This window comes from Harpegnathos saltator, unplaced genomic scaffold (genome assembly GCF_003227715.2).
Source record: "Harpegnathos saltator strain DR-91 unplaced genomic scaffold, Hsal_v8.6 scaffold184, whole genome shotgun sequence".
NCBI lineage: Eukaryota > Metazoa > Arthropoda > Insecta > Hymenoptera > Formicidae > Harpegnathos > Harpegnathos saltator.
In genome coordinates this window covers 399,119-423,741 of record NW_020229966.1, presented here as the reverse complement: position 1 = coordinate 423,741, position 24,623 = coordinate 399,119, and the positions used below count along the sequence as shown (strand labels likewise).

At 33.2% G+C, this 24,623-nt stretch overlaps 6 protein-coding genes across 16 annotated transcripts; 4 read left to right on the top strand and 2 right to left on the bottom strand.

Annotated features, from left to right (window-relative positions):
* Positions 1-85: 85 nt before the first annotated feature.
* AP-1-2beta (adaptor protein complex 1/2, beta subunit) lies at positions 86-7,065 on the top strand. 4 transcript variants are annotated; one of them, XM_025297730.1, is made up of 12 exons: positions 86-320; positions 1,004-1,116; positions 1,662-1,832; positions 3,208-3,234; positions 3,335-3,580; positions 3,875-4,135; positions 4,302-4,724; positions 4,886-5,570; positions 5,790-6,051; positions 6,235-6,586; positions 6,671-6,862; positions 6,939-7,065. In XM_025297730.1, the coding sequence occupies exons 2-12, from the start codon at positions 1,009-1,011 to the stop codon at positions 7,011-7,013; spliced, it is 2,802 nt and encodes a 933-aa protein (XP_025153515.1). In that variant the 5' UTR covers positions 86-320; positions 1,004-1,008; the 3' UTR covers positions 7,014-7,065. The 4 variants fall into 4 exon arrangements, with proteins under 4 accessions (XP_025153515.1, XP_025153514.1, XP_025153517.1 ...); XM_025297729.1 differs by having other exon boundaries at positions 86-386; XM_025297731.1 differs by lacking the exon at positions 86-320 and adding an exon at positions 594-690.
* A 554-nt stretch (positions 7,066-7,619) lies between these two features.
* On the bottom strand, positions 7,620-8,507 carry RpS27 (ribosomal protein S27). The gene is made up of 2 exons (XM_019841401.2): positions 8,395-8,507; positions 7,620-7,940 (listed from the first exon to the last, which is right to left on the bottom strand). The coding sequence occupies exon 2, from the start codon at positions 7,937-7,939 to the stop codon at positions 7,682-7,684; it is 258 nt and encodes an 85-aa protein (XP_019696960.1). The 5' UTR covers position 7,940; positions 8,395-8,507; the 3' UTR covers positions 7,620-7,681.
* Positions 8,508-8,845: 338 nt separating this feature from the next.
* On the top strand, positions 8,846-12,291 carry LOC105183183 (low molecular weight phosphotyrosine protein phosphatase). 4 transcript variants are annotated; one of them, XM_025297715.1, is made up of 6 exons: positions 9,670-9,730; positions 10,831-10,901; positions 11,434-11,624; positions 11,726-11,887; positions 11,999-12,076; positions 12,154-12,291. In XM_025297715.1, exons 2-6 carry the CDS (start codon positions 10,868-10,870, stop codon positions 12,193-12,195), a joined length of 507 nt encoding a protein of 168 aa, XP_025153500.1. In that variant the 5' UTR covers positions 9,670-9,730; positions 10,831-10,867; the 3' UTR covers positions 12,196-12,291. The 4 variants fall into 4 exon arrangements, with proteins under 4 accessions (XP_011139379.1, XP_025153500.1, XP_011139437.1 ...); XM_011141135.3 differs by lacking the exon at positions 9,670-9,730 and adding an exon at positions 10,413-10,693; XM_011141077.2 differs by lacking the exons at positions 11,434-11,624; positions 11,726-11,887; positions 11,999-12,076; positions 12,154-12,291 and adding exons at positions 8,846-8,986; positions 9,094-9,284; positions 9,396-9,557 and having other exon boundaries at positions 9,642-9,730; positions 10,831-10,877.
* DhpD (guanine deaminase) lies at positions 12,291-15,750 on the bottom strand. Its single transcript, XM_011141073.3, has 9 exons — positions 15,718-15,750; positions 14,236-14,361; positions 13,867-14,121; positions 13,544-13,762; positions 13,322-13,429; positions 13,142-13,249; positions 12,855-13,020; positions 12,569-12,715; positions 12,291-12,496 (listed from the first exon to the last, which is right to left on the bottom strand). The coding sequence occupies exons 2-9, from the start codon at positions 14,332-14,334 to the stop codon at positions 12,291-12,293; spliced, it is 1,308 nt and encodes a 435-aa protein (XP_011139375.2). The 5' UTR covers positions 14,335-14,361; positions 15,718-15,750.
* On the top strand, positions 14,227-20,322 carry LOC105183182 (dynein-1-beta heavy chain, flagellar inner arm I1 complex). The gene is given in 11 exon segments (XM_011141134.3): positions 14,227-14,417; positions 14,542-14,814; positions 14,941-15,017; positions 16,368-16,713; positions 16,958-17,290; positions 18,132-18,414; positions 18,628-18,793; positions 19,039-19,178; positions 19,414-19,741; positions 19,891-20,078; positions 20,168-20,322. Coding segments are annotated over 10 exon segments (2,061 nt in total). The 5' UTR covers positions 14,227-14,417; positions 14,542-14,696; the 3' UTR covers positions 20,250-20,322.
* Positions 20,323-20,833: 511 nt separating this feature from the next.
* On the top strand, positions 20,834-24,615 carry HisRS (histidine--tRNA ligase). Of its 5 annotated transcripts, none has more exons than XM_011141074.3 (6): positions 20,834-21,010; positions 21,590-21,898; positions 22,408-22,620; positions 22,692-22,913; positions 23,009-23,510; positions 23,741-24,615. In XM_011141074.3, exons 1-6 carry the CDS (start codon positions 20,903-20,905, stop codon positions 24,211-24,213), a joined length of 1,827 nt encoding a protein of 608 aa, XP_011139376.1. In that variant the 5' UTR covers positions 20,834-20,902; the 3' UTR covers positions 24,214-24,615. The 5 variants fall into 5 exon arrangements, with proteins under 5 accessions (XP_011139376.1, XP_011139377.1, XP_025153497.1 ...); XM_025297712.1 differs by lacking the exon at positions 21,590-21,898 and adding an exon at positions 22,091-22,308 and having other exon boundaries at positions 20,846-21,010; XM_025297713.1 differs by lacking the exon at positions 21,590-21,898 and adding an exon at positions 22,158-22,308 and having other exon boundaries at positions 20,963-21,010.
* Positions 24,616-24,623: the final 8 nt, after the last annotated feature.

Sequence of the window (24,623 nt, the reverse complement as noted above, 5' to 3'; positions counted from 1 at the left end):
GATCGTTCATTGCTAAGAACTTTATTTTACATTTCATTACTAGAAAATGAATTCTGCTATTGGGTGTTACAGTGCTTGTCGTAATCGTCTTATCAGAGTAGTGTGAATTTTCCATTATTCTGGCATGTGCACCGAGCCTCCGATAACATGCCAAGTGTCATACGCTTCGTGTGATATACGCTGTACCTATAGTTTGTAGAATATAAGTGTCAGTGGTGGAGGGCGTTTTCGTTTCGGTTAGTGGCTGCTACGGATAACGTTCGATCGGTTTCGACCACCGCCCCTTCACCTCTCAGCGCTTGTTGCAATTTAATAGACAGGTAATTAATGAGCCTCGAACGAGCAGTTGCAGCGGCCACTCCAGATGCAACCGTTTGAGATGCTCCGTAATGTTTCACGCTTTTATTACGTTTTATTGGCGTCTCGTATTGTCATATTGTCTTATCGCCTTTTCGTATACGTCTGACGTCTTTCGCACGTTGTTTTGATTAGGTTCACGTTAAATATAGCTTGACATTTGCCAATGCGAATTTACCAGCGAGAGTTAGCGCTATGGTACCATAGATTCTGGACATTGATCCAGTCTCGCGCCCTGTTCACTATATAGCGAAATCTTATTTAATTTTCCTACAGGGCCTTACGAGCGCCTCTGAACCATCACCACTCCTTTCATACACGGATTCGACTAATGTAATTTTTACACCCAGAATAACCTTGATTAAATGTTTTATTCACTCAGTGTATTTTGATAATATCAAATATCTCAATCATCAAGATATATATAATTTTAAGAATAAAATTGAAACTGCCGATCATTAGTTGTTGAGTAATTTTGTTGAAATTGTTCTTAGTTTAGCAGTTACTAAGACTGTAACATTTTTATTGAAGAATTAACGTTAGATTTATAAATGAATCTATGGATGAAAACAGTGATGGTTCTATAATATATGTATATGATTTTATATTAAACAAAAAATTTACATAATTTTTTATGTCACTACAGACAAGATGACCGATTCAAAATATTTTACCACCACGAAGAAAGGAGAGATATTTGAACTTAAATCCGAATTGAACAATGAAAAGAAAGAAAAGAAGAAGGAAGCTGTAAAGAAGGTAAAAATTACTTGTCTATATTGTTCTTTAAATAGTTAATTCTTTAAGTTTTCAGGGATAATTATAATATTTACCTTATTAGAAACGCTATAATATATTGCAAAAAAGTAAGTATTCTTATGCAGCACTTAGGCTAAAGAAGGTAATGTATTTGGATTTACAAAGGTAAATTACAGAATTTGTAATAAAAATTTTTGGATTTTATGACTCCAAATTTATCTCTATGCAAGAATGTTTATTCTATGTGATGTTTGTGAATTATTTGTTATAATAATTGATTGAATTAGCAATCTATGAAAAAAAATTAGGATTTTTCTAAATTTTTTTTTTTCAAATTTGGCACACTTCTATTTTAACTAAAAAATATATGATATTTAAGGATATTTAATTTAATGTTGTTTGAATTGACTTTTTCTTCCATTTTAAAATAATGCGAAGAAAAAGTAAAACTCTCTCTGTATCCCTTTAATGCATTGCATTTTTTCTATCACATGTGCTAGTTATATTATTCAATAATGCAAATATATTATTAATTGTCTGTTCAGGTTATTGCTTCCATGACAGTGGGGAAAGATGTATCAGCATTGTTTCCTGATGTGGTAAATTGTATGCAGACTGACAATTTGGAACTGAAAAAGCTGGTGTACTTGTACCTGATGAACTATGCTAAGAGCCAACCGGACATGGCTATCATGGCAGTCAACACGTTTGTTAAGGTAACGTAGCTTAGAAACTCATCATCAATTTGTCATCACTGATTTTATTATATAACGCACTTTTACTCTCTACATATATTTTTTAATGACACTTGGATGATGTTCAGAGTCTGTCTGTAAAGAGGCAAGCTGAAAAATTGTCCGTGTTGTTCTTGGCTATAACAGTCAGGTTGTAAATATTATCCCTTTCCTACCGGGTATCCTCGCTATTCATTTTTACAGCGTGCCTCGCCACTGTCTACAGACTGTGCTTTGCAAATTACAGTTTGCACAGAGCTGTCTGCGTTTTGGGACGGAATGTACCTTTTCATTCTTTGCGACTGAATTGTTTATTTTTCAAAGGGCACGGATCTGGACTTTGGTTGCTTCGATAGTATACCTTAACAATGGGTTGTTGTATTGTTGTTTGGACAGTCAAATTAATATATAGTGTTGAAGTATTTTTTTTTTATTTTTATTGTCATAAAACCAAATTCCAGAATGTACTCCGTTAGGTATAACATATTATATTAATATTATATTAATAGGAGAATGAATCTGTGTATTTACACATATAATAATTAGTATGCCGGAATTGATATAGAATAATTTAAAGTTTCATACATATGTTACTTCCCTCACGCTAATGCACTGATACATCGTTTTGTTTTCCCGGAATTAAGCATGTAACTTTTTCCCGAAAAATTCACAGATTGATCTACGATATTCGAAACGCTTTGAGCAGATCGTACATTTGTTCTCACGATGCGCTATATATGTCTTATAATATAAATATATTAAATTGATTATTTTTAATTCCAGTTACGATATTGTCTCAAATCGAAAAGTTAGATTCAAACGTTACTACTTTATTCGCAAATCTCTAATGTGCAGCAGCATGAAAAATGTGATTCTTTCAATGTTTACTTCATATATATGATATTGCCTTACAAATTGGTGCTTGTATAGGGATCATATTTGCTAATTGCACGTAACTCATCCTTATTGTTCAAAATTTTAGTGTATCTAATGGATGTAATTCGTGTTATAAATAACATTCCATAATGCGATTCATCTAAATATTTGTAAATATATTCATTTCTGCGTTCAGCAGAATATATTGTCTAAGTTATTTTTATGTGCATGATGTCAGTATTGATGTATCACATTGCGACTTAATTTATCATTTGCAAAATTATACGAGTAATTATATGTAAAAAGAAACGAATAGGAAGAATGAGAGAGAAATAATTTACGAAGAACATACCTCGTGCTCTTTAAAAAATAATCAGTTCTCGATTACGTTATTTTAAATGGCTGATAAGTATAGTATTTAACACTTAATCAAAATGGTGACGGTGACCAATTTGACCTTTTTCGTTCTGACACGCAAAAGGAGCTAGCGACATCTCCGATAACAAAGGTACCATACCACTTTCTACTTTGTTAAAATTCATGGGTTGAGATAGATAGCCACTACTGTGACTAGACTTGAATCCCTGGCTTGCCCGATTTTTGCGCAGGACTGCGAAGATCCAAATCCGCTGATTCGCGCGCTAGCAGTTCGTACTATGGGCTGTATACGCGTCGACAAGATAACTGAATATCTGTGCGAGCCGTTGCGAAAATGTCTGAAGGACGAGGACCCCTATGTTCGCAAGACGGCAGCTGTATGCGTCGCCAAGCTTTATGACATTAATGCTGCTTTAGTCGAGGATCAAGGATTTCTGGATCAATTAAAGGATCTCCTGTCTGATAGCAATCCTATGGTATATATGAACTTTTCTTGGACTTTAATGAATCCCAGAAAGAGAGAGACATTAGTTGATTGTAACATATTAAGGTCTAACAGAATTTGCCTTTATATATTCATAAAAAAAGATATAAAACATTAGTATTTCATAAAATATCAAAGAACGCAGAAAGAAGTAGATGAAAGTTTTCAAATTACCAGAGGAATAGTTAAAATCTCGTATTATGTTTTTTTAGCACTATCAGATCTGCCATTGCTCGATGATGAAATCATTGCAGATAGTACGATAATATATGACAATTTTGGCCAGGTTGTCGCAAACGCGGTAGCTGCATTGTCCGAGATCAACGAAGCCAGTCCAAGTGGCCAACCGTTGGTGGAAATGAACGCACAGACCATTAACAAATTACTGACAGCGCTCAACGAATGCACCGAATGGGGCCAAGTTTTCATCTTGGATTCACTAGCGAACTACTCGCCCAAGGACGATCGTGAGGCGCAAAGTATCTGTGAAAGGATCACTCCACGTTTGGCACATGCTAACGCTGCGGTCGTACTTTCCGCTGTCAAAGTAAGTGTATCATAAGTAAGCGAAGAATTTGAAAGATGAAAAACATAAATGAAAACCAACGGATTTATCTATCTTTTCTCCTGAATCTTTCGAATTGATTCTTAAATTATCCTCAATTTCTTTTAGTAATACTCTTATGTTAACTGGACTTATTTCGATATCGTAGGTATTAATGAAACTTATGGAAATGCTGCAGTCCGAGTCAGATTTTGTGGGTACGCTTACAAAGAAATTGGCACCGCCTCTCGTCACATTATTAAGTTCTGAGCCAGAAGTGCAATATGTCGCGTTGAGAAATATCAATCTCATCGTGCAGAAACGTCCTGATATTCTAAAGCACGAGATGAAAGTATTCTTCGTCAAATACAACGATCCCATATATGTGAAACTGGAAAAACTGGACATCATGATTCGCTTAGCTTCGCAAGCTAACATCGCGCAGGTTCTGTCGGAATTGAAGGAGTATGCCACGGAGGTCGACGTGGACTTCGTGAGGAAAGCTGTGAGAGCCATCGGCCGCTGCGCCATCAAAGTGGAACCGTCCGCGGAGCGTTGCGTCTCTACGTTATTAGATCTGATACAAACCAAGGTAACGTTAAAGAATATTCAGAAATCATGCGTATATAGAATTACAAAGTAAATTGTCTAATATTGTAGACGTATTTTCGGCGATCTACTTTAAAATCATCATGCGCTTCTCAACATTATCAAAATGTCTACGAAATAGCAATAATCACGCAATTTTCACAGGTTAACTATGTCGTTCAAGAGGCAATCGTAGTAATAAAAGACATATTCCGTAAATATCCCAATAAGTATGAGAGCATAATATCAACATTATGCGAGAATCTTGATACGCTTGATGAACCCGAGGCACGCGCTTCTATGATCTGGATCATCGGGGAATATGCCGAGCGCATCGATAACGCAGACGAGTTATTGGAGAGTTTCTTAGAAGGATTCCACGACGAGAACACGCAGGTACAGCTGCAGCTGCTCACGGCGATCGTGAAGCTGTTTCTCAAGAGGCCCACGGACACGCAAGAGTTGGTGCAGCAAGTGCTGAGCCTAGCTACGCAAGATTCCGACAATCCAGATCTGCGAGACCGCGGATTCATTTACTGGCGGCTGCTTAGTACCGATCCGGCGGCAGCTAAAGAAGTCGTGCTCGCCGAGAAACCGCTAATTTCGGAAGAGACGGATCTGCTAGAGCCGACGTTGTTGGACGAGCTGATCTGCCACATCTCGAGTTTAGCGTCCGTGTATCATAAACCTCCTACAGCTTTTGTGGAAGGCAGAGCCGCGGGTGCTAGAAAATCGTTGCCGGCTAGGAGTAATTCGAACGAGGACTCTGGCCAACGTGCCGCACAACCACACGCACAGGTTATACCTGCTCAGGACTCCTTGATAGGCGATCTTCTTAGCATGGATATCGGTAAGTGTAAGAACATTAAAAATATATAACGTGTACAATTTCAATCTACAGTATTGAACTCCATACTTTAAATATTCTAATTTCACCCGTTCTTCAGAAATCGCAAGTACTTTACAGTTTCTTTTTATCTTGTTCTGGTCGCAAGAAAGCCGCTTTATTTTCAAGAATTACGTTCTCTTTCATCAATGAAATTTATGAAATGTTACTTATATATCCTAGGTGGACCGACGATAGTTCAACCGGCTCCCGTTCCTCAGTCTGCAGGATTAGGATTGGACCTTTTGGGCGGTGGTTTAGATGGAATTTTGAGTAATACTGACAACACAAGCGCGGCACCAGTTGTTTCCCAGAGCACAACAGGTCTGCTCGGTGACATATTCGGTTTCAATCAAGGTCCTACGGCTTATATACCTCCCAAAGTTAACTGGCTACCAGCGGAGAAGGGCAAAGGCTTTGATATTTGGGGCACATTCACGAGAAAGTAATTAATCAGAATATTATGTAAAAGTGGTAACATGTCTGTATCTTAAAAGAAAAAAAAAGAACGTTCATTTCTTTCTTTCATGGTATAGACATCAATGTGTTGTTTTGTGTTCTAAAGAGCATGTTTGACAAGTTTCTGGATTGCGAGTAATTGTATTACGGAAATTTCATGTGATAACAGGAATGGACAAATCAGCATGGACCTGACATTCACGAATAAAGCAATGCAGCCTATGGGTGGATTCGCGATACAACTTAACAAAAATAGCTTCGGACTAACGCCAGCGCTCCCATTACAAGTACCAGCTCCTCTGAGTCCTGGCGCTAGCATAGAAACAAACATTATATTATCCACCGCGGGTGCAGTGCAACGCATGGAACCATTAAATAATCTTCAAGTCGCTATTAAGAACAACATTGACGTGTTCTATTTCGCCTGCATTGTGCCCATGAATGTGTACTTCACCGAAGATGGACAATTGGATAAGAGAGTGTTTCTTTCAACCTGGAAGGATATACCCGCACAGAACGAGGTATTATTCTGGCTTCTTCTGTTATATTAACAGATTAATATACTATTTATAGAATTTGATACTAAACAAGAACTTTTCTTACAGGTGCAATATACGTTAAACGGAGTAATGCTGACCGCTGATCAAGTTGTACAAAAGATGCAACAGAATAACGTCTTTACAATCGCTAAGAGGAATGTAGAAGGGCAAGATATGCTCTATCAATCGCTTAAACTAACAAACAACGTTTGGGTGCTTAATGAGTTAAAAATCCAGCCGGGTAATCCTGACGTCACAGTATGTTATCATTATTATTCGTATTATGATGTAATTTATCTTGAACTTTGTTTTATAATTTTTCTTCTCATTACAGTTATCCTTGAAATCTCGTTCTGTAGAAGTCGCTCCTGGGGTATTCCAAGCATACAATGCGATCTTGCATTCTTAAGTTTATTTTTCCAATGATTAGGATACGTTGCTATGAAACGTGGATTATAAAAGACATGAGAGCATGTGCAGCAGCCTATTTATAGAAGCTATCTATGTTACACCTGTATTGTGCATGAGACTCAAATACTCTGGAATTCAGTACTGTAGATCTCTGTTGCGGACTAACGAATTTATTATAAAAAGAAATCACGGACGTGTATGGAAATAAAAATTTATGATTATGTGTACAGTTTTATTTGCACATTTTTCTACTTTTACCTTCTACGCAAAAGGAATAGCAATTTTTTATAGAATGTATGCTCATATACAATTCATATATAAATACAATGTATATCATGGTTTATAGAATATATTTATTGAGTACAGAAATCTTTTTTAACAAAAATTTGCATTAAAAATTGATTAAAAACTTTAGAAATTGAGTCTTACTAAAATTGTTTAATTTTTTACATAAGAAAAGAACTTTAGATAATATTCTACCTGCTTAAGAATTATGTGACAATTTAAAAATAATAAAATATCTACCATCAATTTTCAACATTTGTCATAAAATATAATTTTATATAAAACATACAATATAGACAGGTTATATTCAATAGCTAAATGATGCTGTAAAATTACGACATATAGTTTTTATTTATAAAGTGAGAGATACAACGAGCAAAATTAACATTGCACCTTTCTTCTAAAAGAGCAACCTTCCGTTAATCTTGCTTTACCACCTGTCGGTGTACATAATATCGTTCTGCATCCATCACATTCCACTGGTCTCTGGGCATGTGAGAAGATGGTTTTTATGGCATAGCAACCAGGGCATTTTACATCCATAAAATAGCTATTTGGCTTTTGCACAAGCCTCTTTAGCTTATGTTTCCTCTTTTCTTCTATCGGACTAGGATGGAGGAAGTCCCTTGCTAGTGGCATTCTGCAAAATAAATTGTACTTTTAGAAAATGTACAAAACATCCTCATAAGACATTACCTCTAATAAAACAGTTATTTTTTTACATGCGTTTATAAAATGAGATTTGTAGAAATGGAAAATCATATGTATGCAACATTGTGCAATTTTATAGTAGTGTTTATATTTAAGTACTTGACAGAAGAGAATAAAATAGCAAATAATGTAATTTTTCGGATTGTTTAAATAGTTTACTAACGTAGATATAACAGAGAATAAATAGCTAAAAGATAACTTGCGAATATATGAGTCGCTTACATACTAATGCATTCTCAACATACGATGGGTAATATCATGACCGAAACCATGGTATGCCGTTTCGATATGCGCAAATATAATTTACCTCTGGTCAAGTTAGTGCTAACTTTTTAAGAATAAACGAAATCCGCATAATAGAAAATGGAATAATAGATACTTACTTGATTCGCTGAATATTTCGTCTTAAATTTGATAATTGCAATCGTACCCACGTGTTTATACAGCAGAGTTACGCTCGGAAAGGAAACAGCAGCCGATCATGCAGTTGACGTGATATTTAAATCTCTAGAATCTCGTCAGAATTACCAACCTATTTTAGTGGACAGTTGATTTTTCGTTCAAGTAGTATAACTCAACGGCAGGTTAGCCATTTTATGATTTCAAATAATACAATATAATGAGTGAAAAAAAATCCTCTTTTATTTTCAAATTTCTCAAATTCTCTTCATTATCTAAAAAAATATTTTGAGGAAGGAAAGAAATTATAACACTTTTCCGTCGTTGAGTTTCAAAACGCATTCCGTTTGTGCCTATAAATTTGTTTGGATTGGATATTTTTGGAATTGCATGTTTCCTATCTTATAATTATTTATAATTAATGTATAAGATATATAAAATATTAGCATACAAATTTCCAATTTCTATCATTTCTAGAATATGTAAGATATTTTCAAAATAATTTTTAACTGTAAACGGAAATATTATTTTGATTTACGATGTCGCAGAAGAAAAGAGTACTTATGATCTGTTTAGGTAAAAATATATATAATATTGCAGATATATATATAAATAAACATAGTTTATAAAATTAATTAGTGAGAATGTAATTATTAATATTAATTCTATATCCAATATTACAGGCAATATTTGTCGATCGCCAATAGCAGAGGCTGTATTCGACAGTGAAATAGGCAAGAGAGGTTTAAGAAATTATTGGGAAGTAGAAAGTGGTGCTCTAATAGGATATCATACTGGTAAAAAGCCAGATCATAGAGCTTTGAGTACATTAAAAGAAAATGGAATCACTAATTATTCTCACAGAGCACGTCCAGTAAGGCTGTTTAACTAAAACTAAATATCTTGGTTATATAAGTTATCAATAAGTTATACAATAAATTAATGAAAATATTTAAATTTATCTATTGTTTATTTATACCTACAGATTAAACAAGATGATTTTGAAAAATTTGACTGGATATTTGGTATGGATAATGACAATATAATAGAATTAAACAATTTAAAGCCAAGAATATGTCGAGCAAAAGTAGAACTTTTAGGAAGTTATGATCCAAGTGGAGAAGTTATAATACGTGATCCTTATTATGTATGTCACTTTTAAATACACATAAAGAATTAAAATTAGAAAATTAGGAAATTAAAATATTAAATTATCATTATTTCATTATAGGATAGTGGTAGTGCTGGATTTCAAAAAGCCTATGAACAATGCCTAAGAAGTGTAACAGCATTTTTAAATAAACATGCAAATTAATATAGGTAAAATAATCAAAATATTAATTTTACAAAAGAAAAAGTATGTTTTGTTTCTTAATACATATTAATGAAAATTTGTCTGAATTGTTGAATATTCCAAAAAAGGTAATTTTCTCTTGATATAGTGTCTTCTTATTCAATAATTTCCTCTTGATATAATATCTATTGCTACTTTATGACCTGTTTCAAGATAATTGCATATAAATATAAAGTAATTATAAGCTATACAATATAGCAGTATAAACTAAATTTTAAGTTATACAATGAGTAAGAATCTGTTATGATAAATTTTACTCCAAAATCTTGTATATTTAATACATGATTTTGTGAATGTAAATTATATATACAAAATGGTATAATTGTTATATATTTTATATATACTACCTTTTCCTAAAACAACTTCCCCTTTTTTCATAAATATCATTAAAGTTTAATTTATGAATAGAATTTTACTTAAATATTTTTTATCTTACTGTGCAATAACTTACTTACATTTTGAAGCTAACAAAATAAGAGATGGAATTTTATTATTAACTAATTCAATAAAGTAGATAATTATTTTTACAAAAAACAAGATTTACTGTAAGCTGTAATGTTAGCTGTTAAGTTCGGGAAACATAGTAAGAAGTCTAGGTTTCGTTAATAAACTATTAATGCACATGTACTGATGAAAGAAATTTATCAAAAAGTCACTTCATAGATGCATACTGGACTTAAAATTGTCTAACAGTTAGGAATTGTGTTAAACCGAGAGGGAGTCCAAATCTGGTTGAGTTGTAAGCATGTCAGAAACTAAACAGCTTCATGGTTTTTGTAAGTTGTTAGTTCGGGAGGGGAACATATGATTCATAGAGATTACATCAGGATCTTAAGTTTGTGCCCAAAAATGGTTATGCGACTGTACTGCAGGATTTCTCAGGGATAAAATTTAGGAGGATGAATCATTGTAAACTAAAGGCAAATAGCGTGAGAAATTTTATATGTTTTTTTATGATGTAGCATGTAATGCTAGCTAGCTATAGCATATATAGCTAGATATAGCATATAATATAGCATGTAATGTAGTAAGAATACATTGCAAAGTTTTTCCTATCAATTTACAGACATTAAAGTTCCCACTAGCTTAAAAGAATCAGCAAGATGCAAAAGAAGAAAGTCCTCATGGTTTGCTTAGGTATTTTAATTTAACATTAATATTAACTATAAGCTAAATTACTAAGATATTATTTCTTAGCAAAAAGTATAAAAATTATTATCTAAATAATTTTCTTTTATATTTTAACAGAAAAAGATAAAATTAAAATAAAAGAGAAAATCTATACTACCATAAAAAAGAAATCAGAAGTAATTATTTGATCTTTTACTTTAAAAAATAGAAAACTCTGAATGCTTTAAGGTTATAAATACTCCTATTTTCAAATATATAATGAAGCAGAGATGTATGTACTTCATAGAATTATATTTGTCTAAGATATCCATCTTAATATTTTACTAATTAATAGCAATTTCTTAAATGGAATAAATTAAAAATTTAATAATGATAAAATAATATTGTTAGACTTTTAAATATGTCTTATAATTTAGTATGCAAAATTACTAAATATTTTTATCAATTTACAAAATTTTTTAGTGTGTTTTAGAAGAAACATATTCTTCTACATTAATATTTCCAAATTAATAAAGCCATGTGTCAATCTTTTGTATAGGAAATAGCTGTCGTTCTCCCATGGCAGAAGCGATATTTCGAGACGAAATACGAAAAATGGGCTTATCTGATTTATGGGATGTTGAAAGTGCTGCTATTTTAGAGTATCACATAGGAAATGGCCCTGAACCCAGAGCAATGTCTACGCTTAGAAAGGCCGGGATTATAAATTATTCTCATATCGCAAGAAAAGTGAGTTGATGTTTAAATCTTAATCTTTTGGTATCTATCAATTTAATGTAGTTCTTAATCAGATAAAATTAATTACATACAATTATTGCTGATTGTTTTAGATAACAATAAGCGATTTCTATAAATTCGATTGGATATTTGGAATGGACGAGTATATTATTTATAGATTGTACGCAATGCAACCAGAGGATAGTCAAGCAAAAATTGAACTACTTGGGAAATATGATCCAGCTGGAGAAATTATTATAAGAGATCCTCTTTTTGTATGCATCATACAAGATATTATGTGAAAAGCAATATTCTTATTTTCGACAAGAGAGTTTCAAAATTGTAAAATTAATCAATAATTCAAATTAATTTTTTTCCAACATTAGGATACCGGTAGTGCAGGATTTGAGAAAGCATTACAACAAGCTCTAAGGAGTGTGCGTACATTTCTAGAAATGAATAAGGTATGAATGTTCTTCTGTTCGAATATGCTTGTCATATTTTAGATATCAACTAAAATTTGTACCTGTTTTATTTACAGAATGATACACAGAAAGAATCAAATAAAGATCAGAGTTTTTAATATATTTTTGTTAAAAATACTTACAAAGTTTATCTTATCAATAGCTAATTATTGTTTCAGAAAATGTTGTACATAAAATTAAAATTTACAAAAACTCATTTAACCTTTCTACCATTTATATATACTGCTACTATATTACGATCATCACCAGAATGTATAAATCTTTGGAGTTTTTCTTCAAGTGTATATTCAATTTCATTTAAGTCATTTAATACGCTGCCATCTGAATTCAAATCTATTATAAGAGCATCAAATTCCTTGCCTGGTAGAAAATTACCAACTTTGTCACCGATTGAGAGTGCTAGAAATGTACATGAGTAGTTGCATTAAGGTTGCATAATATATATATTATAGATATGATGTTAAAGCTTACCATTAGCACTTCCTAAAGTCGCCATATAGAAGACATCCTTATAATTAAGTGGTATATAATTATTTTTCAATATAAATAACTGATTTGACACTTGCAAAGCTGACCTCATTGCATCCAACATACTAAAACTGAATCCACCTGAAACATCTGAAAAGATATTCGCTATTTTAACATAATGGATATTATTATAATGAATTAATATTATTAAGTTTATATGTGAATATTATTTCATTGAACAAAAGCGTAAGAAAAGTGTAAAACGTTTGTAATCGTAATTTGTCGGTACCTGTTCCGAGGCCGACTTTAATTTTTTCAGTTCTTAATCTTTGCACATCGCAGAGACCGCTTTTCAAACATGTATTAGAAGATGGACAATGGATTATAGCAGTTTCACGCGTTTTAATCATAGTGAGCTCAGTGTCCGTGAGGTAAATTCCATGTGCCAATACCGTCTGTGAAAGAAAAATCAGGTATGTATTATATGTACGCAAAAATAAAGAAACAATGGTATGGAACTATTTATTGATTTTTTTATTCACATAATATTTAATAAATTAATAAAATAAAATATACCTTAGATGTAAGAAGACCAGCGGCATCATAAACAGCGGAGTATGAAGATTGTTGCGGAAAAGTTTTCCGTACCGCTTGTATTTCCGCTTTATTTTCGGAAACGTGAGTCTTTGAAAAAAAAGGAAAACAATGTAAATTATCGTCAGCGTACGTATGCATGCGAACGTAAATGTAAAATACCTGTATATGCAGATTCTTTTCTAGAGCCATTCTTGCTAATGTTTGCATCAATTCCATATCACAGCTCAATGCGAATCTCGGTGTGATAATCGGTTTTACAAGTGGACTCTACAAAAAATTTTAGTTAGCAGTTCTTTTGTTTATACAATTTGCAATTTCGTATTTTCACAATTGAAAAGTCATCACGATGTACAAGTAACGAATTATAAATTAGTATTTTACCCCTAATTGCTCAATTTCTCTCACGAAACGTTCAGTGTTTTTAATCGACGCTTCAGTAGTTTCATAATATCCATCATCGCGAGAAACATTCATATTCACTTTTCCGATGAAAGCTCGTTGACCAAACTGCATGACTTTTTGCGCAAGAATCGTAGACGCCTCAGCGTATAGAGATGCAAAGTAACATGCTGTCGTTGTGCCCGCTCTGATAGTTTGTTTCTGTAATAAAATTCCTAACGATATATATGTTTTTAAGATATTATTCTATCTTATACTATTCATAAAATAAAATTATTGTCATAAAATAAAACTATTTCTCATACTACAGCTGCTTCAAAAGCTTGTGCCGCAAAATTCACATCACTATATTTCTTTTCCAATGGGAAAGTGTAGGTCTCCAGCCAGCCCAAGAGATCTTTGTCGTAGCCTATCCCAAGATTTGGAAACTGAACTGCATGAGTGTGACCGTCGATGAATCCAGGTATTAGAAATTGTCCATCATCTAATATAAAAACTTCGTCAGGGATGTTATAGTTCTTTGCTGTTGACATATTAACGTCTGTCAAAACATTGATAATCTGTAACATTGCAAAAAATACTAATTAATATTGTTTTCTTTTTAGAGTAAAATTATTTATTTAAATCATTAATAAATAAAAAATATGTATATGAGAAATATATAAAGTACATACCTTGCCATCCTCGACTAATATAGCACCATGCTGAATAATAATCAATGTCTCGTTATCATCTGTATGAATCAATGGACCAACAAAAACCTGTCGAACCATCGCACAATATTTTTTGGGCAGATGCCGCTGGAACGATAAGTTTCACGTGTATTGCAATTTTACTTTGTAACTGTATAACTTGTGTAAGTTTCGCAAATGTTTAAATCTTATTTCTAACATTTATCTTCTAATGATAAGATCTTAATATTTATAATGATAAGATTTATGATATTTTTTTATTCTAACACTATCGTTCATATTTTTCAGGTTGCGGTGATTCTCGCTATATTCGCGAGTCAACATCACTTAGCAACCGTTCTATCACACAAATTATCGTCGATAGATTTTCGCTGTTCAACACGAACATTTAACACTTTTACTACAATATCGAGAAAACACTTTGTTATTCCATTGTTTTCGACATGCCGAACAAAAAAGAGCAAAAAATGGAAAAAACGAAAAAAACGGATAAACCACCAGTGGATCCTCATCGAGAATTCCTGGACATGGACACAGACGAGGAAGATTTTGGTCGACAAGGTGTCTCCTCATAACTTATCTTCTTTGAGCTTTGCATATTTAGCCATAATCAATGCATTAATTAATTACAAGAAAAATAAGAAAGATTAAGTTCATAATTTACAATATTGGTGAATGATGTTTCAGAAAGTCCTGAAACCGAGGAAGAACTTCCTCCTGAACCAATCAAGCCGGTTTTTGACGAACAGGACTTAGATAATTTGGTCGGTGATTTGTAAATTTATTCAGGCACTTTTTTATGCTTTTTACGAGATCCAAATATCATTCAAATTATAATATTATTGCTGCAAGAGCACACAAAATCATAGAAGTTTCTGATAAAAGGGCTAATTTTATAATATAATATTTTCCGTTGCCTGTTTGCTTTTTATTTTTTTATTTTTGTTCTACTTCTATCTTCTTTATTTCCTTTTATTCGTAATCAAATTTTTTCAATAGACAGTATATGCTATCATAATATTATAAATTTTAGGCCATCCATTATGCAAATTTGTTTCTAAAAACTTGATACATTCTGTTGTTTGTCAGATATTCTTACTATGACTAGAGATAAGGTATCATGTAAAAAATATAGTCTTAGAGGTTATGACTAATATTAATATTGATTTTCATAAAAAAATATATTATTTTACTTTAATAATGCACTTATTTCTAAATATTCATATAAGATATTAAATATTAAACCAGAAACAAAAATATGTATATTCTATTGTCTCTATAAAATGCTTCCTCGTATATTACAAAGTAAAAGAATTTTAAAAAAAAAAGATAAGAGAATTTAATTTTCGATTCGAGGAAATTTAAGCGGTGTATAACATATATATGTAACGTACACACAGTACACGTATATCTAAACAAGTTAATAAATTTCGACATTGCATATCTATAATATCACACACGTACCTTCGTCAATTGATATCGAGTAGGAGCACAAAGATATGAAATGAGACTTACTTACGTAATTTAACCGCTCGTTCTACGTTGAGATAAAGATATGGATTAGATAATCTTTCAATGTACTCTTAGAGACATAATAATTAAAGATAATAGTTAAAAATTTCTAAGGAAATCTTTAAAACCCAGTAAGTATCATCGATGTTATAATGTCAGCTAAATCATATGGTATGTTACACAATAGTTGCTTTGTTATATAACAGAGTAACAGTTACGTAACATACCATATGATTGAGCTAACATTGTAACATCGATAATATTTTGTGTTTACTGGGAAGAATATAAAAGATTCAATTTATTTTAAACATACTGCTTTAAATACTTTAAATGCTTTAAATAAAAACTGCTTTAATGTTTAAAAAGGACTTTAAATACTTTTTTATAATTTTTTACATATTTCGATTAAGACGAATATGATGATTAAGCTTTAAGTCAAAGCTTTTTTTTCAAACAGTTTAGCAAGAAAAACCACTTTTAGTTTATCATAATTTAAATACTATCAATAATTCTAAATTCTTAAATATTTATCCTAGATTTATCTTAGATTCCTAATATCAATAATTCTAGATCCCTAATATCCTCATGATGCTATTTTACAGGTACAATATGTGAAGGATCTTACAGTGCTTCCTTCTATTAAGGATTCTGATTGGAGTCAGGACTGTCATACGGTTATCCACGAATATTTTGAAAATCCAGCTCACGCTTTATTGAGTGTATATTTCGATATAGGAGGCATATTAAATGTGCGATTGAATGTTCCCGAAGAAAGCCGTAGTGGCTTTGTATATTTCCTGCGAACACCCTGGCATGTGTTCACCGTTGAAAATTTTCACGCCACGGTAATCTTCGGCAGCATTAATCGGAATACTATGATGTGCGTGTTAAAAGCGATAGAGAATATGTACGTACCCGTTGCGTTAAACAGCAGCGAATGGCCAGAAAGTATCCTTTTGCAATTGATTGTCACAATCGTAAAGTTTGATGATAATAACAGCTCCAAAGTTTCTACAATTATGTAAAAATATAGATGTTAAATATTATTATATTATTTACTATTATTATATTATTAACATAATTAGTTATAATTAATTACAAAGTTAAAAACAAGTTTCAAAGGAAATTCACGAATATTATAACAGAGTTGACTGACAAACAAACCAATGAAAATTTTCTTTAAAGAAAACAGTTATCAGAAATAATCTGTTCCGCAATTTGCACAATTTTTTAATGTGCTTGACCGAACGAGTTTACAAGCCAATGGGTTTGACCAAGTTATACGTACCAAGAGAGAAATTATCTGAAATCGTGAAATCGCCGATAGATGAAAAACTGACCTCGTTTGAAGAAAGTAGACAGCGTGTTTCTGAAGAGCTGAGTGAGTCAGAGAAGGCACTGATAGAAAGGCTTGAAGGGATTGTATGATGTTGGATCAGACAGGTCCGCGAAGTACTGACGAATACATCCACGAATGAAACCAGACAGACTGTGTTTGATGAACTGCAATATTGGACAGCGATATGTTAGTTTCAGATATTGCTCAATTTCATGTATCGAATTGTAAGCGATCGTCGGTTATATATCTTGCGTGTAGCCGCACAGTTCCGTTTCGGTCTGATGTAAGGACACTGACCTTTTGATCTGGTTTTACCGAATATCAGTGCAACAAGATCTTTCATGAAAATAAAGCACTTTCTCCAAACCGCAGATAAAAACTTAAGCGAAAAGAACGGCGATTGTCTCGATATTTTTGATGTTGAATGTACACTTCATCCAAGTGGAATTTTAATTTTGTATTGAAATATTTAAATTTATATATTGAGTTAGTATAAAAGTTTTGATGAATTTCTCAAAGATATCATAGCATGATCCAGTTTCATGGCAGCACTTACAAATATATACATTTATACAATAAACTAAAAATAATAAAAAATAATGGCGAGATTACTTGACAGAGTGAATAAATCGTTTTTAATAAAATGACTTGATCCAATTTTTATATCACGAATCTATCTAAACTTTTACATTCATTCAATATTTTACAAGGAATAGAAAGTTACAGTAAAATCACTACAAAATTCCTTTGAATCAATTTTTATAAACAGAGATTTAATTAAAAACTTGGTTGCTAAAATATATAATTTTGGGAATTGAGAAATCACAAGAAAAAATATCTACTTGAATTTTCTTAAAAATAACGTCAGTTGTGAACTTAATAAAGCTTAAACTAAATTGAGAGAAAGTATGTTATCTCCGTTACTTTTTGACATATTAATTTGTACTTTAATGTAAACTAAATAAACGAATACGAGTTAAATGTAATAAGCATTGTACTTCTAACTTATAAAGTGTTTCGTTTGCAGATTTTGATCTATGTTGTTTACATGACCAGCTCTCGAATGAAGAAATTCAATCGATACTGCGTCTGTTGGAGAACGTCTGTTCCCCGAGTGTGGATTCCTTTCATCTCCTAACCGTACAGCTTCATGAAGGATTAGAACAAGCGGCGTCCAATGTAACGTATCTAAAAATCTTATCGGATACTTGTAATGATCTAAGATGTCCAGATCAAGTTGAAGAACCTGTGATGAAGATTATGTTCCTGATGCTGTTCATTTGGATGGAGTCGTCGTTTTATAACGTATCGTACGGCTCTATAGTTTTGTTCAAGCTTGCTATTTTTACTTATTGAAAGGTCAAGCAGATCGAATTTCTATCTAGTCTTTCAGTTAGGTTGAACTTTCTCTCTAGTCCTTCTAGTCCTTTAAAACAGGATTCTAGTTCTGTTGTTTCTTTCATTAAAAATTAGATAATGTTACTGGCAGAATTTAATTAATAAAAAAGAGATTGTTATTTCAGAAGCAATATAGAAGTACTTTGCCAAGCCGTGAGCGCTCAGGTGGTGCAACAATGTAAAGAGTACATTGATTTACAAGCATTATTAGAGGGTGATGCAGAAAATGGGATAAACATGCTTAAGAAATGCATATGTTGCTGCCATATATACAAAACCGTATATAATAAAGTACGACTTCAGTCTATTAATCGACAAATTTAGCATATTTTCTCAAATCCTCTGTTTTCGAGACAAACTATCTGTTATCGATTTTTTAACGATTAAAACATACAACATTCGTGTCTTAAGAATTACCTAATTGCCAACATTAGCGGAAACTACGTACAGCAGACGTTAATTTGAGGAAAGTTGTTTGAAATTGGCTCTCTCGATAATTTTTTTTAGAATTGCCACTTAAAAGGAATTAATTGTAGGTTACGAGTATAACCGTGAGCGTTAAATCGAATGGAGACTGGAACGTAAACGATCACATAGTCTTTAATCGCATTGACATATTCACGCGAAGGTGTTATGATGTCATCGAGATATGTAACGCTTTGATAGTGTTTGGAAGGTAACACGTAATAACATATCTTGCACACCAATGCCTCAAGACGGAAATGTTATAACATACACCGATAATTGCATCAATCATGCATTATATAAATTTTAAATAGACGTATTAATTAAAAGATAAATATGAGCAGCTCTCTCCTGCATACTTCGATTTCGCTAATCTTAATTTAAATTGTTAATTTGCTGTCTTATAAATTAGGATTGATAAATAATTTGTCAATAATTTCCGTAAGGCGCAACAAAGTCGGAATGATCGGAAGTGCAAAAGGTACACAATACGAGGCATATTGTCGCAGAATAGAGGATTTATTTTACGAGAATCTCGATGAGATCAAACTGGTCCGCGACGACATTCTAGATGTTACGAAATCCACATGGCTCGAGTGTATGCAGAAGTTCAGGGACTCCATAATGGAATTAGAAAACATGGTCAAGACCTTGATTGATTGCATATTCGTAGAAGTTCAAAATGTTGAAGAGGGTATCGAGACTATATACGCTTTGCAGCGTTTTAAACATAGAGAATCCTTGCGTGACACATTATCCATGAAATGGGTACAGGTATAAAGAAAATTTATACAGGACAAGAATAAAAATATGAAACTTTTCGCCACTTATATTGAAATGATTAATAACGAAAGATAATATATAATCTGAAAACTAATACAGCTGATATAAAATTATGAAATAATTTTTTAATTCGTTCTTAGATATGGAAAATATTTGGTGAAGAAATTAAAAGTTGCAACAACAGCATAACTTTGCATGAAGCATGTCATCCATTGTTTCAATGTCATATGAAAGATGCTAATTTATTGTGCGTCACTCGATATTTAGAACAATTATTCCTCATGATGATCGATGCGTCTGACTGGATAGGAGATTGTGCTGCTGAGAAGTAAATGCGACAGAATTCAATATCTTTTTTACCTATCTGGATATTTAGAAATCTTGTGAAAATGGGAATAATAAAATATATATTTTTAGGTATATATTGAAGCAATACAAAGAAGTAGTAAGTGCTATCGATAATAAAAAATCGCACATTTTAAATCTTGAAGGAAATTGATAAACAGTATTGTTATAAATTGAACTCGAATAAAATGTGTTACTGAGAACATTAAAATGTGTTTTTTTATTTATAAGATATTTCAATTACAAGGTGTATCTTTAAAAAAAGATTTAAACAGAATTAATGTTATCTCAATAAAAATGTATAATTTAAAGAATCTGTTGTAATGAAAGTTTCTTGTTGCATTCGCATAACGCACATAGTGACGCACATGCTCTGTATACATATGACGTTAGCCACGTAATATAAAAGGAAAGTATCATTGGAGAATCTTCCTTCTATCCCTCTATTCCCTTTTAACTTAAAGCTCAGATTTCTATAGCTATAGCATGGGAAATTAGACTCAACAAAGTTATACCTGTTCCAGATCCTGCTATAACCTTTATTGGCGACTCTAGTGTAACATGAGATCTTTGCATAATTTGTAATAAATGCTGTCTTGAATCGTGTATTATCTAAACGAAACTGTTACGAATTTTTGCGTATCCCTACCTTCACGATTTCCCGCCCGTTTCCCACAACGTCTCTTGCCAATATGCCTTTCGATCCGCTTGAAGTACGCGGCAGTTCGCGTGTTCATAGTTACGCGCTGACTGCTGGAACGAACGGAATCGAAATTCGCTGAGAGACCGCCACAGGGCACAGACCACATGGTACCAACGATGGCTGATGAAACGAAGGAGACGTTATTAAATCGCGTGAAAGAACAAGGCGAAATAGTGCGGCAATTGAAAGCTGCCAAAGCCGATAACGCGCAGGTACGCGACGCACAATTTTTATTCCTCTTCTCGAGAAAATACTGGTGTTTCATTTTGCGACAGGCGTGTACGCGTATCCTTTCCCTCTTCGTCTTCAGGCTACGTCCCGTCAATTATCACTAACCGTATCCCCTTCACTTGCTTCCACGGAATTATGTTGAAAGCACGTTCAATATCATTGCACAAGACTAGCGCGTTTCATGAGTCTTGTGATGTTTCTTATTCACTGAGAAACGTTTCCATTTTCTTACACTTGTGATACACCTGGCTCATACTTGCTTTCCTTTCATATTGTTAGATACGTTAATTTTACACTGTCTTTAAATTTAAATTGCTTTCTCTTTTTTCTCTAAAATCTGTTTGTGCAAAAGATATAAAATTATATATTTATTACTTTATTTTTATATAAAGAAAATGCAAATATACAAATAAGGTTAATATTTGTAACAGGGACAGAATATGGTGGATTCTTTGAGACATGATATTGAGTTTTGTTGTTAGAACTATTAAGTTCAAAGCATAGATTTTTTTTTTATTACCAAGGTATGAGCTTTGCTTCAGGGAAATATCTTTCTTCAGGGATGCAGAGAACAATCTGACATAAATGTTGATTTAGAAAGCTTAAACAATGATTTTGCGGATATCAGCTATGTATGTGGTTGGTACCCAACATCCAAAGACACTGAACTATTTGATACTTGTGTCATCCTTAATGATGAGCTTGCAAGGTGGCCTCATCTGAATAGATGGTACATTAACATCAAAAGTTTTACCTATGATGAGCGTCTAGCGTTTCCTATTGTGGAAACACCGCTCACTTCCTTGGCAGAAAAGATCAAACGCCTAAAGGGCACTTGCTATGTTGGTAAAAATGTACTAGATAAAAAGGTGAGGCAGTTGGTTGCTTGCAAGCAAAGCTGCCATAAATTATTGACAGTTAACTGTTTAGGAAGGGAATGTGCTTGTTTCTTTTCTTAAAATGCATAAATGATTGCTTGAAAAATTAACATAGTGGACATAGCTTACAGGGAATTCTTAAAGGGAAGTTTTTATTAAAGACAATGTCTTTATTAATTATAGACAACAGCAGTAATTTATGGCAGCCCCTTGCTAGCTTGCTTACTGATATCTCTGCTGTTTGGACTAGTCTGATAACCAACATTGAGGGGCTTTTCTCTTTCATTCTGGTTGTCTTATAAATTCCCTCGTCATTCATGATGTTATCACGCCTGATACGCGCCAATTCTTTCTCCGTCATATGGAAATATTACAACATGCCGATGTCCACGGCATCACAGGTGGGTTTTGATGTACAGTTATTGTATCCTGGATAATTGAGAACAGAAACGATGTCACATTCCATGCTTTAATTGCAAATTCGTTTTACATGTTCATAGATAGCAGAGGAAGTCGCTAAATTATTGGATCTGAAAACGCAGTTAGGGGAGGAAAATGGTTGTCCCAATAAGCTCATTCTTAAAACACCCAAAGGCACTAGGGATTACAGTCCAGAGCACATGGTACTACGAATGGGAGTTTTGGAAAAGATAATCGCAGTATTCAAACGTCATGGCGCAGAAACAATAGATACCCCTGTATTTGAGTTGAAGGTAAAAATTGCTACTACAGAAAAAATAGTCCATTGATGTTTCAACTTGAATAATACTGATTCTTGTCACAGGATGTCTTGACAGGTAAATATGGTGAAGATTCCAAGCTCATTTACGACCTAAAAGATCAAGGTGGCGAAATTCTTGCTCTTAGATACGATTTAACAGTTCCTTTCGCGAGATATCTAGCCATGAGCAAAGTAGCTTCCATGAAAAGGTATCACATCGGAAAGGTCTATCGAAGGGATAACCCGTCCACGACAAAAGGCAGATACAGAGAATTTTATCAATGTGTAAGCATATGATACGTATATTACCAAGTTAAAGTATTTACCATGTATGTTTTACATGTTACTATATTTTTAATTGATATACGTATTTTTTTCAGGATTTTGATATCGCTGGCCAGTATGATCCGATGATACCGGATGTGGAATGCATTCGAGTCGTAACAGAAGCGTTGGAAACTCTAAATTTAGGACCGTATATGATTAAATTGAATCATAGATGCATCTTGGACGGTATATTCGCAGCATGCGGTATACCACCAAGTAAATTCCGTAGCATTTGCTCAGCCGTAGATAAGTTGGATAAAAATCCTTGGGAAGAAGTGAAGAAAGAGATGATCGAAGAGAAAGGATTGGACGAACATATTGCCGATAAAGTCGGCAAATATGTTTCTCAGTCTGGTGGAATGGAACTGATAACAGAGTTGAAAAAGGATAAAGACTTAATGAAACAATCCTCCGCTGTGCAAGGCTTGGATTCTATGGAATTGTTATTGAAATATTGTAGCATATACAAAATTTTGGACAAAGTAAAGTTCGACTTGAGTCTCGCGAGAGGCCTCGATTATTACACAGGTGTTATTTACGAGGCCATTTTGTGCGGTATGTAAATCAATTCACTCGGTTTCTGGGAAGAAAAATTTCTTAAATAAGCAGATGCAAATTTTTAGAATTATTCTTGATTTCGCTAATTTTGTCAATAATCTCATCGATTGCGGCACTTTCTATCAAAAGATAATTTTGCCTGTTACATGAAGTTATAAAAACTGCTGCAAAAATAACTTTTATAAAAAATAAGTTTGGTGATGTCAATATTCAATAATTACTTGTAGGAGACGACGTTGGTGTTGGTAGCATAGCAGGCGGCGGCCGTTACGACAATTTGGTTGGTATGTTTGACAACAAGAACAAAAATGTACCTTGTGTCGGTGTATCGTTGGGCGTGGAGCGGATATTCAGCATCTTAGAGGCGAAATTGACGAACAAGGGTTTGAAGATGCGTTCTACTGAGACCGAAGTATTTGTAGCCAGCGCGCAGAAGAACATGCACGAAGAGAGAATGAAGATAATAGCAGATTTGTGGGAAAATGGCGTGAAAGCTGAACATTCGTATAAAAAAAACGCAAGACTGTTGGTGCAGCTGCAATTTTGCGAGGAAAATGGTATACCGCTGGCGATAATTGTCGGTGAAGGCGAACTAGCGAAAGGTGAGGTCACATTGAGAGTTGTCTCGACGCGGAAAGAAACCCGCGTACCGCGCGACAACATCATCGAGGAAATACGAAAGCTGCTAGAGACGTTGTAGCATTGTAGACCGTAATAACTTTGTATGCGTGTACATCTCGCAGTCTCTAGAGAATTGCACCAGTACAAGAACCAGTAAAAAAGAACATATTTATATCGCATTTAGTCTCATTTTAACCTACGCGTGGAAATAAAAGTTTATTTATTAGATCCGGACCGAATTTATTATATATTGTGTTATGCGATGGTTCCATCATCGTTGAACGATTAGAATATATAATCTAACAATATAACCGTATATAGTAAGCAAATCTACATAACGTCCGCGACGTTCTGTATTCTCTATATAGACAATTTTACAAGCAGAATTTACGATAGCAATTTCGTACTACCGTTCGAAAAACCAAATACAATTTATAATTTATTTCGCAAGAAGTTTTCAATAAAAACTCGTCACTTCGTATTTCATAA

Bases quoted from the DNA above. Each gene is read 5' to 3' on its own strand.
- AP-1-2beta (XM_025297729.1), top strand. From the start codon at position 365: ATGCAACCGTTTGAGATGCTCC. The intron at 387-1,003 runs GTAATGTTTCAC...ATGTCACTACAG, and splicing joins GCAACCGTTTGAGATGCTCC to ACAAGATGACCGATTCAAAA. The intron at 3,581-3,874 runs GTATATATGAAC...AATTTTGGCCAG, and splicing joins TGTCTGATAGCAATCCTATG to GTTGTCGCAAACGCGGTAGC.
- DhpD (XM_011141073.3), bottom strand. From the start codon at position 14,334: ATGGTTCGACAGGTTTTTGTTGGTCCATTGATTCATACAGATGATAAC. The intron at 13,763-13,866 runs GTATGAGAAATA...ATTTTATTACAG, and splicing joins AAGCTTTTGAAGCAGCTGTA to AAACAAACTATCAGAGCGGG. The intron at 13,250-13,321 runs GTATTTTACATT...TTTTTTTCAAAG, and splicing joins AAAAGAATCTGCATATACAG to ACTCACGTTTCCGAAAATAA.
- LOC105183183 (XM_025297715.1), top strand. From the start codon at position 10,868: ATGCAAAAGAAGAAAGTCCTCATGGTTTGCTTAG. The intron at 10,902-11,433 runs GTATTTTAATTT...TCTTTTGTATAG, and splicing joins AGTCCTCATGGTTTGCTTAG to GAAATAGCTGTCGTTCTCCC. The intron at 11,625-11,725 runs GTGAGTTGATGT...TGATTGTTTTAG, and splicing joins ATTCTCATATCGCAAGAAAA to ATAACAATAAGCGATTTCTA.
- RpS27 (XM_019841401.2), bottom strand. From the start codon at position 7,939: ATGCCACTAGCAAGGGACTTCCTCCATCCTAGTCCGATAGAAGAAAAG.
- HisRS (XM_011141074.3), top strand. From the start codon at position 20,903: ATGGTACCAACGATGGCTGATGAAACGAAGGAGACGTTATTAAATCGC. The intron at 22,621-22,691 runs GTAAAAATTGCT...TTCTTGTCACAG, and splicing joins CCCCTGTATTTGAGTTGAAG to GATGTCTTGACAGGTAAATA. The intron at 23,511-23,740 runs GTATGTAAATCA...AATTACTTGTAG, and splicing joins TTACGAGGCCATTTTGTGCG to GAGACGACGTTGGTGTTGGT.